This window comes from Colobus angolensis, unplaced genomic scaffold (assembly GCF_000951035.1).
Source record: "Colobus angolensis palliatus isolate OR3802 unplaced genomic scaffold, Cang.pa_1.0 Scaffold179, whole genome shotgun sequence".
Lineage (NCBI taxonomy): Eukaryota > Metazoa > Chordata > Mammalia > Primates > Cercopithecidae > Colobus > Colobus angolensis.
The window spans coordinates 4,951,450-4,965,017 of record NW_012114921.1 but is presented as its reverse complement, the minus strand read 5'-3'; the positions used below and the strand labels follow the sequence as shown (position 1 = coordinate 4,965,017).

At 36.9% G+C, this 13,568-nt stretch overlaps 1 protein-coding gene across 2 annotated transcripts in view; it reads right to left on the bottom strand.

Moving 5' to 3' along the window:
• The window catches only part of NARS2 (asparaginyl-tRNA synthetase 2, mitochondrial (putative)), a 139,097-nt gene that overhangs the window by 26,169 nt on the left and 99,360 nt on the right, over positions 1 to 13,568 (bottom strand). For both annotated transcript variants that reach the window (XM_011938906.1, XM_011938907.1), the window contains exons 8-11: positions 12,866 to 12,964; positions 12,716 to 12,753; positions 3,798 to 3,864; positions 660 to 797 (exon numbers count right to left, since the gene is read on the bottom strand). In XM_011938906.1, coding sequence (XP_011794296.1) covers positions 660 to 797; positions 3,798 to 3,864; positions 12,716 to 12,753; positions 12,866 to 12,964 — 342 coding nt within the window. The remainder of the gene's footprint in view (positions 1 to 659; positions 798 to 3,797; positions 3,865 to 12,715; positions 12,754 to 12,865; positions 12,965 to 13,568) is intronic.

Below are 13,568 nucleotides of genomic sequence, written 5' to 3'. Positions count from 1 at the left end.
AAAAAGAAAAAAGACAACTATAGTTAAGGGCAAAAAAAGAACACAGGGCAAGAAACAGTAAAGATGGCAAGAAACAGGAAAGACAAGACAGGCAGATAGAGAAGAGACAGTCAGACAAGAGCTAAGACAGGGAAAATCTGCCCAGACTGCCTGGATAACTTCATAGCCCTCCCCTCGCTATTTCTATTTGAGAGTCCAAACCAAAGCAGTCTAAGCCTCCTGCTCTGCCAAGCCAGCTTTTCCTTTACCTGACTGTGCCACTGCTGTCATCTCTTGCCCAGCATGTCTTCCCTCCTAGGAGTCTCCTAACCAGTACTTAACCACAGACTAACTAGACTTGGTATAGCCATACAGTGTTCTAGGCCACTTCCTCTCAGTCATTAAAAAACAAAACAAAACAAAACAAAACAAAACAAAACAAAACAAAGAACTTGCACCTGATAAACTAAGAAGAAGACCTTGTGACAGAAATGAGGAAGTATGTTTATAGAACACTGGGATTTTCTTTCGGAATAATTTTTAAGAGACGCCTTCGAAAAACTTTATCATTTTAAGAGATAAAAAGAGTGACAGATGATATTTAAGAAAAGATTCCAAAGGCTAAATGAAAAACCCACCCCAAGAGGACTAACCCCAATTTATTTAGTATCTCTTCTTACTGTGTGCTGAGGGCCATCTTCATTATCCCTCATGTAGAAAGGCTTGATTGCTAATGGATAATTAATAACGAAGACAGGTATGTTGCCACAGTGCTTCACCAGGTACTTTTCGTGTTCAGTTTGTAGATCAACACCCCACTGTAATGAGAAGAAAGAAATGACCAAAAGAGAAGACAGAGGTGAAATATACAATTAAGCACCTGAAAATAACCTGCATCAATTCCAAGGGCTTCATCTTCCTAAGGCTCCATGTGTGGAGCGAGCTGCTAAGGTTATATAGCTGACTAAACCAGAGAGACCTATTTGTTAACAAGAACACCTACAGGCCTGGAAAGATGAAAGCTGAGGCCAGTAGATAAACACTGCTTTCTGTATCCCCATTGTTCCCCTACCCTCACCTCCCAGGAGCAGATAATACAGCACCTGCAGGAAAACAAAGTCTACTTTACAATGGGATAAAAAAATTCTGACTTCAGAATCAGTTTTTAATAGTGCCTTACGCTTCTTCCACAGTAACTGTTCCTAAGTCTCGGGAAATTAAATGACAGAAGATAATAATCCTAATATTGAGCCTATCTTTGGCTAAATGACTTCTCTTGGTGACTTTTTTTTTTTTTTTTGAGACAGAGTCTGACTGTGTTGCCCAGGCTGGAGTACAGTGGCACAATCTCGGCTCACTGCAACCTCCACCTCCTGGATTCACGCGATTCTCCTGCCTCAGCCTCCCAAGTAGCTGGGACTTCAGGCGCCCACCATCATGCCCGGCTATTTTTTTTTTTTTTTTGTATTTTTAGTAGAGATGGGGTTTCACTATGTTGGCCAGGCTGGTCTTGAACCTTGTGATTTGCCCACCTTGGCCTCCCAAAGTGCTGGGATTACAGGTGTGAGCTACAGTGCCCGGCTGGTGACTTCTTTTTAAATAAAAAGAATCAACTCATGTGTGAGATGCTCTTTGATGAATATTTATTAACTCTGTTCAATAGATTTATTAAGCAAATACTAATGTGCCTATTAAATTCCAGGTACCATATGATATACTGGATAAAGTGGTAAGAAAAATAGTTATAATCCCTGACTTCACGAAGCTTCCAGGGTAGGAGACAAAGAAATGAAAACTTACACAAAGAATTGATTATAAATATAACAAGCACAGGTTACTTTTGTAATATATAAAGATCTGACTTAATTGGGATTGAACTGGTACAAGGAATAGTTTAAACACAAAGGTTAACATTATCTTATTACTACCACTTGTTTGGCAGTATCTTAGTTATAGGAAAAAAATAACTTGAATAGGAACAAAGAGTTTTGCCTCCAACACTATACACATGCCCACTGACAGATCATGTGGTCTTCTGGACCTGTATCATTGCCAATAAAATAAAAAAGCTCTAGCTGGGGACAGTGGCTCATGCCTTTAATCCCAGCACTTTGGGAAGCTGAGGAGTGCTTGAGCACAAAAGCTCGTGACTAGCCTAGGCAACATAACCCTGTCTCTACAAAAAATAAAAAAATCAGCCAGGCCTGGTAGCACGCACCTGTAGTCCCATATACTTGGAAGACTGAGTTGGGAGGACTGATGTGAGCCCGGGAGGTGGAATCTGCAGTGAGCCATGTTTGTACCACTGCACTCCAGCCTCAGCAACACAGAGAGATCCTGTCTTTCAATAAATAAATAAATAAATAAATAAAATAAAGGAGGTGGAATCTGCAGTGAGCCATGTTTGTACCACTGCACTCCAGCCTCAGCAACACAGAGAGATCCTGTCTTTCAATAAATAAATAAATAAATAAATAAATAAATAAATAAATAAATAAAATAAAGGAGTTCCTTCACAGAAAGACAGAGTTGTACAGTGGTTGTCAGGGGTCTGGGAATGGGGCAAATGAGGGGATACTGATCAAAGTGTACGCACTTTCAGTTATAAGACAAACAAGTTCTGGGGATCTAATGTACAGTGTGGGTAGTGACAGACGTGTTAACTAATTTGACTGTAATAATTTATTACACAATGTATACGTGTATCAAATCATCATGCTGTATATCCTGAATACATACAATCTTCTTTTGTTGTTGTTCTTAGAGACAAGGTCTTTCTCTGTCACCTAGGCTGGAGGGCTGCAGTCGATCATGGCTCACTGCAATCTTAAACTCCTGGGCTCAAGCAATCCGCCTACCTTGGCCTCTTAAAGTGCTGGGATTACAGGCGTGAACTATCACACCTGGCCTATACAATCTTTATCAAGTAATTTTTGGAAGAAAAAAAAAAAGAATTCTTGGCTGGGTACTGAGGCATGCTCCTATAGTCCCAGTTACTTGGGAGGCTGAAATGGGGGATCCCTTGAGCCCAGGAGTTCAAGATGAGCTCAGGCAACATAATGAGACCTTCATCTCTTAAATATAAAGTTCTTTAAAAGCAAAACAAAACAAAAAACCCCACTGTTTTCCAGAGTGGCTCACAAACTAAAAGGCTCTATAAAGTTCAACTGAAAAACAAACCTGTTTCTGCAAGCACTAAATCTGGAAAAAGAAAAAAAAAAAAACAAATTTAGTTATGTTGCCTAAATTTATTTGATAATATAACTTCCTTCGTTGGTCATCTTTTAATGTCATTCAGAATATACTTTGGAAAACACAGAATTAGTTGACTTCCACAGTAATATTATTTTTTAAAAAATTCATTTTTTTTTTTTTTGGGGTAGAGACAGGGTCTCACTACATTGCCCAGGCTGGTCTTGAACTTTGGGGCCCAAGCAATCTGCCTGCCTTGGCCTCCCAAAGTGCTGGAATTATAGGCATGAGCCCCAACACCTGACCTATAAAGCAATAGTCTATGATTATCTTTCTTTTTTAGAATTTTCATCTTCCTAAACATGGGATTCTCCTTTATAACCCCTTAGTCACTGCTATTCCAAATGATACAACTTATTTTTATTCTAAATTAATTCTGTTTTAAGTATCTCAACAAGATTGAGCAAATATCAAACAAAATCTGTAAGTCTGTGTACAAATGAGCAAATACCATATTTTGCTAATAACAGAAATAAGATGATTTTGAAGGATTCTTAATAAAGTAAGCTAAAGACAAGAAGGAAGCATTTTCACACACATATATGTATATACACACAAAATACTACCTCTGGGGTGAAGGTGAAGTTCTGGGATGCTTGCTTTAACATCTCCACTGCTTCAGTATAAGAAATGCTGGAGGAAAACAGGATACAAGCAGAGAAAAGTCAATACAATTGGGCTGCTGTTAACTAGTTCATTTTAAAACCAGAAAAAGCCTACTCCTATATCACACTGTGAGGTCATGAGGGAATACTGAATAATCAGGAATTAAGGCTGATCTAATCCTATAAAAGTCTGATCTGCCTAAAGAGAAGTAACCATTCAATAACCTCACTCCTCATCTACTTGCAATATACACAGCGAAGCCAGTCACTTAAGCAAGGAAAGATTATTCTCTGAATCCAAGATATGCCAATGCCCTAATAAAACGTATGAAATACTGAGACTACAACAGCAAAAGACTTTCTCCTAAAATTCACGATTAATTCATTTATTTATCCAACAGACATATACTTGGCACCTACTAGGCACTACACGTAATTCTAGACACTGGAGATAAAAATAAAGCTCAGCCTTCAAGGAGCCAACGTTCGTGCGTGTGTGCGTGCGTGTGTCTGTGAGAGAAAGAAAGAGCGAGAGATGCAGGTGAGGAAAGAGTAGACAGGGCAAACATCAGGCAGCTATTAGTATAGTATCTTATAGTATATTAGTATATTACTAATAGTATAATATAATAGTATATTACTAAGATAATCATAGTATATTAGTATAAATGGGTAGCCATTAGTGCTATGAAGAAAAATAAAGTGGAGTAAGAAGACAGAGGGGGTTTGGGGTGACATTTCAGATATGATGGTCAAGAAAGGCCTAAGTTTCTGACATCTGAACAGAAGTGTTCATCGAGTAAGGAAATGAACCACAGAAGTCTCCTGGGAGGAGTATTCCAGGCAAAAGGAACAACAAGTACAAGGATCTGAGGTGAGAAACAGTTTGGCTTGTTCATGGAACCAAAAGGGTAGTCAGTGTGACTAGAGCATGCTGAACAAGAGGAATCATGCACAGCAAATTACATAGGAAAGGCAGTCAGAAGTCAGATCACATGGACTCTTTCAGGTCATACTAAGGGCCTGGTAATATATTCTAAGCATTATAAGACTAGGAAGATACTGATTCTCTCAACGAGACACCCTCATGCCTAAAGAAAGTCAACACAAGTATTTCTTTTAATTTAACTATGTAAATAGGTAACTTATCAACATAGTTAAAAAAAAATCAAGATGTATAAAAGAGTATACATTTCCCTTCCATTGCGGTTCCAGAGACACCTAGTTCCTTTCCTTTCACACAATCACTGTTACCGGTATTGTGAATATCCCTCTAGAGGATTTTATTTATATAGATATGTAAATAATACACAATCTTTCTTTTTTATAGATGTCATACATATCATACACACTCTTTCACACCTAATTTTACAGAGTAATATACCTTGTAGATCTTTCTGTGTGTATACAAAGAAATTCTTCACTTTTTGTATTATATAATATTCCATTTTGTGGATGTATCGTACGTAATTAGTTTAACCAGTGACCTGACATTTCACATTCTAATCTTTTGCTATTATAAAACATGCCTATATATACCTATTTAATATTATTACAAATAGTTATTATACACTAATTTGTCACATGGCAAAAGTGGAATTGTTAGATGAAAATTTGCAATTTTTATATTTTCTGAAAGGTTTTGCCAAATATATTGCCCCTTTTATAACACTGTATACCCACCAGTAACATGAGAGTGTCAGTTTGCTTGTAACCTATAGGTAAAATACTGCATCAGTACGGATTTTTTTTTTTTTTTTTTTTTTACAAAAAATCTACAAACTTTCTGAAAGACCTTGAGCTCAAAAAATAATTTATCCAGCACAAATTTATTCTCTGAAGCAAAAATGAAGTTCATATACGTAACAACTAACCAGAAAGGGTTGTATTGTGTCATACAGTACAATAAAGCCCCTAAAGCTATGTTTTGAAAGATAGGTTTTTTCCTAAGATGGAAAATCTATTCAAATTAAAATGTAGTATTAATAATAGGTAATTTTTAAGGTAGTAATGGTGGTGCTAGTTGTGTTGGTAGTAGCAGTAATAATGATTTTAAAATTAGCATTTTACAGAAGGGAAGCAGAAGGTTAGAGAGGATCAGTAACTTTCCAAAGGTTTCTCATGTAAGTAAATGGTAAATCTTGATCTGCTGACTCCAGAGTATACACTTTTAATGGCTAAGATAATGCCTAAAACACTTGGAGTTTCATATGTTCCATCAAAACAAAAGAAAATGGGCTCTGGGTTCTTCATCTGATTCTACCACTTAATCTGATTCTACTACTAGCTATGTAAGTCACTTCAACGTTGTGAAAGCATGTTATTAATTTTTGTAATGTGTTATACAAACATTTAAAAATTATTTGCACTTGTAAAATAAGGATATTGAACTATCTTGTATAAAGTTCTTTTCTGCTTAGGCATTCTATCATTCTATTATATTGATTACTTGGTATGATCTACCAATCACACTGAGAAACAAAAGAGCAGTCAAAATAACAAGCAGTAGATTTTGTACCATTGGTATGTTACTGTTTCATTACTAGCTCTCATGTCTAAATACCTCATTATTCCACATCTTCCACTCCACTCCCCAATACCTTCATTAGGGGCAGAACTTTCAAGTTCAAATTACAGTTCTGACATTTGATATCCTTAATGGCTTCCAACAACTCTCTCCACTAAGTATTTTTCTTGATATATATAGAAAATAATATCTCTTCTCCTTTCCAGAAACTGTTTCCAAAGTGCTTTGAGGAAAGGAGGAAAAAACATTGCGATAGAAAATGATACGGCATTGAACTACCTTCATATTTCACATTTTTCATTGTTGAATAAAGAAAATTCATTATTCTGAAGCTGTTGGAGTAAAATTGCTAAACAACAAAGATAATTATTGTCATCCTTTGCCTCAAATTCACACAGAAAGATAAATGAAGAGCAAATAAAAAAGGTTAAGTACTATTTTCAGAAACATAATATAAAGGAAATGTAAAATAAACTGAATACAATTTCTACATAAAGGCTAAATTCAATTACTACACGAGTTGCTGAAATAGCACATTTTCATATAAAATACTTATAACAGGTAGTGAAAAATATGCTGAAATCTACTCAAAAGAATACAAGTCACGTGGTATCTATACAGATTCAATAATTAACAGTGCAGTCTACATAAGCATAAAAGTTTCTCTTTTGTTTTTTCTTTTCTCCTTGTTTCCCTGTTTTTTCTCCTTGTTTCCCTGTTTTTTCTTTTCTCTTTACTGTTTTTAGGATTAACTCAACAGTAGATTCAGCTACACCAGTATTTTCAGAAATTTCAGCGTCAATGCCTTAAAAAGCATGAAACAGCAGAAAGGTGATGCCAAGGTGGTACAGAGGGCACCACCACACAACCTATTTCTCAACTTGATACCTCTGATGTTGCTGACTTAATAATCACTGTCATCGGACCAGCACCATCTCATTATGCTTTTTTTAGTGGCTACCCTGCATATTTTAACATGCATATCTGACTTAACAGTCTAAAGCAGCTGGTTGTGGTGGCCTGCACCAGTTGTCTCAGTTACTCAGGAGGCTGAGGCAGGAGGAATCGCTTGAGCCCAGGAGTTCAAGCCTGCAGTGAGCTATGATCACACCACTGCCCTCCAGCCTGGATGACAGAGCGACGTCCTATCTCTTTAAAAAAAAAAAAAAAAAAAGTTCTAAAGTTCACCAGTTTCTCTCTCTTCCTTTCAAACAACACAAGGACTAACATTTCAACTATGAATGGACCTCTTCAGTTTTACAAATTATTGTTGCCCAGTATTTCAGTTCTAAGGTAACAGGTATTTTCTTTCAACTATGTGAAGATACTATTTTACCAATCTATTGCCATTACTGTCCTCTGAACTTGGGAATCTAATGCTGTTTGTTATGTCTGCTGTTCTTGCTCATGGTAGGTATTTCCCTGTGTATTTGGACTGTGAGATTATCTTAAGTAGAGTTTGTTTTGGGAATATCATGCCACTTGGGTTGAGGGTACAAACTTCAAGATTGGTTTTATATTAGTTTCTACAGCTACTCCAGTGTTATCACTAACTGAAAATTTTTATTTTAATGCCCTAGCATGAAGATTCTTGAACTACACAGGAAATAAAAATTCAAACTCTAGGCTCACTTAAGGGCCAACTGTGGCCGCAAATTCTCAATGGAGACTGTTTCTGTTTTGTCTCTATCCTTAAGCCCAGGCTAAAGCATATATACTTCTACACTTCTCTGTAAATTCTCTACACTGGCTAGCTCAATTTTCTGTTTGTTTGCTTATTTTCTAATTGGTCCTTTCATTAAGGGTGTAGTCCTTGGCCAGTTCTAGCTTTGTGTATATGTGTGTGCATTTGAGGGGATATCTTGATTCTAATTCATTCTGCTATGTCTATTCTCATGTCCTCTCATTGCTGTTAAAACCTCTGGTTTCAAAGAATGGAAAATCGCCCTCCAGTTTCCTACCCTACAGCCTGAGAATCCTCAGCATCACACCAACTGTGCATATCACTCTGGTGTTTGGTTCCTTCTTCATTTCTAGCACCTGGAACTTCTTCTCCTCCTTTCTAGTGAATTCAACAACATATTTAAAAGAATCTTATAATATTTTAACTATTATTTTTAGATGTTTTGTAGCAAGGGTGTTTTTAAATTATCTAGTCTGACATATTGCTTTTAACAGTATCTTATTAAATCCTTTCAACAATATAAGACAGAGTATTTTTTATAGATGTGGAAACTGAAGTTCAGAAAAGTGAAAGATTCACTATTCATCAAGTTCATAGTTGTAATTATTCATATAAATATTTAACTGTTCATCTTTTTCTCTAGATTTTAAACTCCATAAAAAAATAAATAAATGTTTGTTTTCATTATTCTCAACAACTAGCAAAGTGCTTAACTCATATTAGGCAGTCAATAAATATTTGTTAAAAAATATTAATTTACTCATTAATGGCTAGTAAATGGTAGGGCCAGGATTACAATCCAGGTTCTCTGAATCATGGTTCACTACCCTCAGTGACTGAAGTAAATAGTGATATGAGCCAATAAGAAACCTCAGGAGAGAATCCAGCCTAAAGAAGAAAACCTTTACAGCCAAGGTTACTCAAGTCATTTGTTTGTGCACTCAATTACTCAGTATTTACTGAATGTCTATTACAGGCACTGTGCTAAGTCCTGGGGGCATTGTAAGCAATTTAAACACAGCCTCTGACCTCACAGAGGTAGTAGACACCAAACAATCACACATATACATTTATTTTAAAATGTTTGAATTTTTCATTGACAAATAACTAGTTTATGTATTTACAGGATACAATGTGATTTTGGTATTATACACTGTGGAATGACTATATCAAGGTATTTAACATATCTATCACCTCACATGCTTCATTTTTTTTTTTTTTTGTAGTGAGAAGATTTAAAATCTACTCCTTCAGCAATTTTGAGATATACATTACAATTAATTATGGTCACTTTGTTATGCAGTAAATCCTGAAAACTTACTCCTCTGATCTAAATGAAACTTTGTACCCCCTGGTCAATTTCTTTCCATTCCCTTCAAGAACCCCCCACCTGCCACTGGTAATTACCATTCTACTCACTACTTCTCTAAGTGTAACTTTATTACATTTCACATCAAAGTGAATCATGCAGCACTTGTCTTTCTGTGCCTAGCTTCTTTCACTTAGCATTAAGTCTTCCAGGTTGATCCATGTTGTCACAAATAAGATTTCCTTTGAATAGTATTCCACTGTGTATACACACATTTACTTTTTCCAGTCATCCACTGATGGACACTTAGGTTGATTCCATATCTTGGCTACTATGAATAGTCCTGCAAAGAACATATAAGTGCAGATATCTCTTTGACATACTGACTTCAGTTCTGGATACGTACCCAGAGGTAGGACTGCTGAATCATATGGTAAATATGCTTTTAGTTTTTTGAGAAACCTCCCATACTATCCTCCGTAACAGCTCTTCTAATTTACATTCCCACTAACAGTATACAAGGGTTCCCAAGTGCCACATCTTTGCCAATACCTGTTATCATTTGACTTTTTTTTTTTTGATACAAGGTCTTGCTCTGTCTCCCAGGCTGGAGTACAGCAGCGTATATGATCATAGCTCACTGCAGCCTCAACCTCCTGGGCTTAAGCAGTCCTCCCACCTTGGCCTCCTGAGTAGCTGGCACTACAGGCACGTGTCACCACACCTGGCTAATTTATTTTATTTTTTTTGTAAAGACAAGGTCTCACTATGTTGGCCAGGCTGGTCTTGAACTCCCAGGCTTAAGTGATCCTCCCACCTCAGCCTCCCAAAGTGCTGAGACTACAGGCATGAGCCAATGTGTCTCATTCTACTTTTTGATAACAGCCATCCTAACGGGTGTGAGGGGATATCTCACTGTGGTTTTAATTTGCATTTTATTAATTAGTGATGTTGGACACTTTTTGATAAACCTATTGGCCATTTGTATTTTACACAAATGTAAAAGATTTGTGATGTCTGCCTGTTTGAGCAAAGCACAGGGGTGGATGCTGAGGCTAGATGGCGTGGCTGCCCTGCAGGGGCTCCAAGCAGATAGACCTTCCCACTGAGCTTCTGCAGTAGCCAGCTGGGCTTTGTAAATGGGCTATGCCACTGGCTGGTATCTCTCATCAGGTGCTCCTGCTGGCAGAATACAGCTATCACCAAGATCCGTGTGCTGGTTGCTGTGAGCACTGCCCCACTCCTTTGTTCCTACTTGACTCCTGGTAGTCCAGACCTTACCCCCAGGGTTCCCTGTGAGACAGGAATGGGCATCGTAGGAAGCATCAAAGAATGCTGGGGAAACTGGATAGCTGTCTCTTTTTCCACTGCATTAACTGTGTGCCCAGGGGAACCTTCTGTGTGGTGCTGTGCCTACTTAGGGGAGGGAGGATTCAATCAAATTGAGGCCATTGCTCTTACCCTTCTAATGCACTTTTTGTTCTGTGGTCCATCTGGGTGTCTCAACTTCATTCCCAAGTTTTGGGATTTTCACAAAGATGTTCTTGTATGTGACTAGTTGCCAAATGGACTTTCTGTGGTGAAGGCTGGGACCTTCTATTCCTCATCTTGCTGATGTTCCTCTCCCCACAAATTTAAACTGCAACTATGACTTGTAGTATGCAGAATGGATTGTGACAATGACAATGATTGAAACGGCACAGCCCAAGAGGACGTTTTCCAACCTTAACATTTTATGGAAAAGGACTCCAAAGCACAAGAGTTAAGTGACATGTAAGAGTCGTAAGGATAGTGGGGCAGCTACAACCACTCTACCCTTCCAGTGCCTTTCCAAATATATGAAAATCTCAGGTTAAAAGTCTGAGCTCCGAAATTAGATGAACATGAGCTTGAATCACCATTTCATCTTTTACTCAACCTCTTTGCAGGGATTCTCAATATGTAGAATGAGAATAATAACTACTTGGAGTTTTGAAGATAAAATGAGCTACTAATACATGAAAATTTTATCACTGGGTAAATATTCAACAAATCGTGAGTATTATTTCTGCATTTTGAATCTTTTCATTAGATAAGAGCTGGAAAACTAAGATCCTTCCCTGGTTGTTTGGTCACCAGCAGAGATTCCTTGAGAAGGCCAAATTACTTCTTTCTTCATCTACTTAATGACCACTTTTATCAATATACTCATGCCCAAGACTATCTTATAAAACTCCAGACCCACACTTTCAGTTGCCTATTCAACATCTATGGCTGGACGTCTGAAAAGCATCTCAATCTTAATGTTTGTGTTCCTGATACCATCCCTTCCTCTCAAAGCTCCTGCCCCAATACTCTCTTAAGGATTTCCCAACTTCAGTTAATGGCAACTTCATTTTTGCAGCTGTAGGAGAAAAAAAACATTGAAGGTACCCTTAACTCCTCTCTCTCGCCCTCAATAAATCCTGTTTGTTCTGTCTCTAAAATATATTCAGAATAGGAGCTCTTGCCACTATCCTGGTCTGTGACGGTTAATTTTATGTGTCAACTTGGCTGGGCCATGGTGCCCAGATATTTGGTCAAATAGTATTCTGAATGCTTCTATGAAGGTGCTTTTTGGATAAAATTAATGTCTAAATCAATGGACTTTGAAAAAAGCAGATTATATTACCCTTCATAATGTGGGTGGGCTAAATCCAATTAGTTGAAGTTTTTACTAAGACAAAGACTAATCTCCCCCTGAAAAAGAAGGAATTCTGCCAGGAGACTGCCTTTGGACTTGAATGGCAACTCTTCCTTGATTCTCCAGCTTGTCCTACCCTCTTAGATTTGAAACGCAACAAGCCTTTACAATCATGGGAGCCAATTCTTTACAATAAACCTCTCAATCTCTCTCTCTCTCTCTCTCTCTCCCCACACACACACCCCACCCTCAAACTTGGCTGGTCGTGTTTCTCTGGAGAACCCTAATACACAGTCTAAATCATCATTAACTCTCACCCTGATCACTGTGGTAATCTTTTAGTTTTCTGTTCCTGAATTCCTGTCTTGCTGTAACCTACATCGAGCATGTTTTTTACAGTTTGTTTAGTGTAAGTTTGAATTATAGTTACATAGTTAATAATTACTAGATTTTTATCTTGCTATGATTTATTAATTTATTGATGAAACACTGATTATCAATTATGAACCAAACACAAGAGCTATAAAAATAATTAAAACATGGATCTTGCCTGGAATCTGGGCAGTGTCTATATATAAATACACTATATACATAGGATCTATATAAGCAGATATAAATTTAAAAAATTATAATATAGTGTGATAAATACAGTGATAAAGAATGAATAAAGTTCAAAGAAAGTATAACATCTACTTACATTAAAAAGTTGTTTTTTAGCATATGTTCTAATCTGTCCTTAATAAAAAGAAGACAAAAAATAAAATTTTAAAAATACAATTTTATTCATTATGTACAATTAACACATTAAACAGTAGATGTATTGGGCTTTATCCACAAAACTAATTACCTTTTGGCCAGGAGCTATGAATTTGTGACAGAGTTCAACATCTTCAGGACAATTTGAAAGAACCATCATTGCTGTAGCCTTGAAGAGTTCCTCTATAACCTAAGAGAAATGAAACAGAATCACTTGACACGTAAGCAATTTTACATGAAAAACCCGTTCAGGGCTCAATAAGGACTGCACTCCAGGTTTTAGCAACTATAAATCCACTAAGTCTTTTAAGCCTTGAATGTACCATGAAAAACTGGTTCAGTTTTCCAGGCATCTCAATTTCCTTGGTGTGTGGCAGGGAGGAAGAAAAAAGGAAATGTTTTAATCTTATGTTGACAGTTTCAATACTGGTAAAGAAATGAGATGTCAAATGAACAGCTATAACTGATCAATGTCTCTCCAAAATTCAATAAACTCACTTGTAGAATCAGGGTAATAACAGCACCTAACTTACAGGATGTTTGAGAGAATTAAATGAGATAAACCATGTGTCACACTTAGCTTACTACTGGTTCAGAGAAGCACACAACAAACATCAGTTCTTGTCAACACTAAGAACATTTTGAAAAGTGGTTTATTCACTCATTGATAAATGAAAATCAACTTTAAAATTACAGAAATGATGATATATCTAAATATAAACATATACATTTTTTGCTTTGCTGATGGCCAAAATAAAAATAACATGAAGCAGCATACAGCAAAAATCAGTATA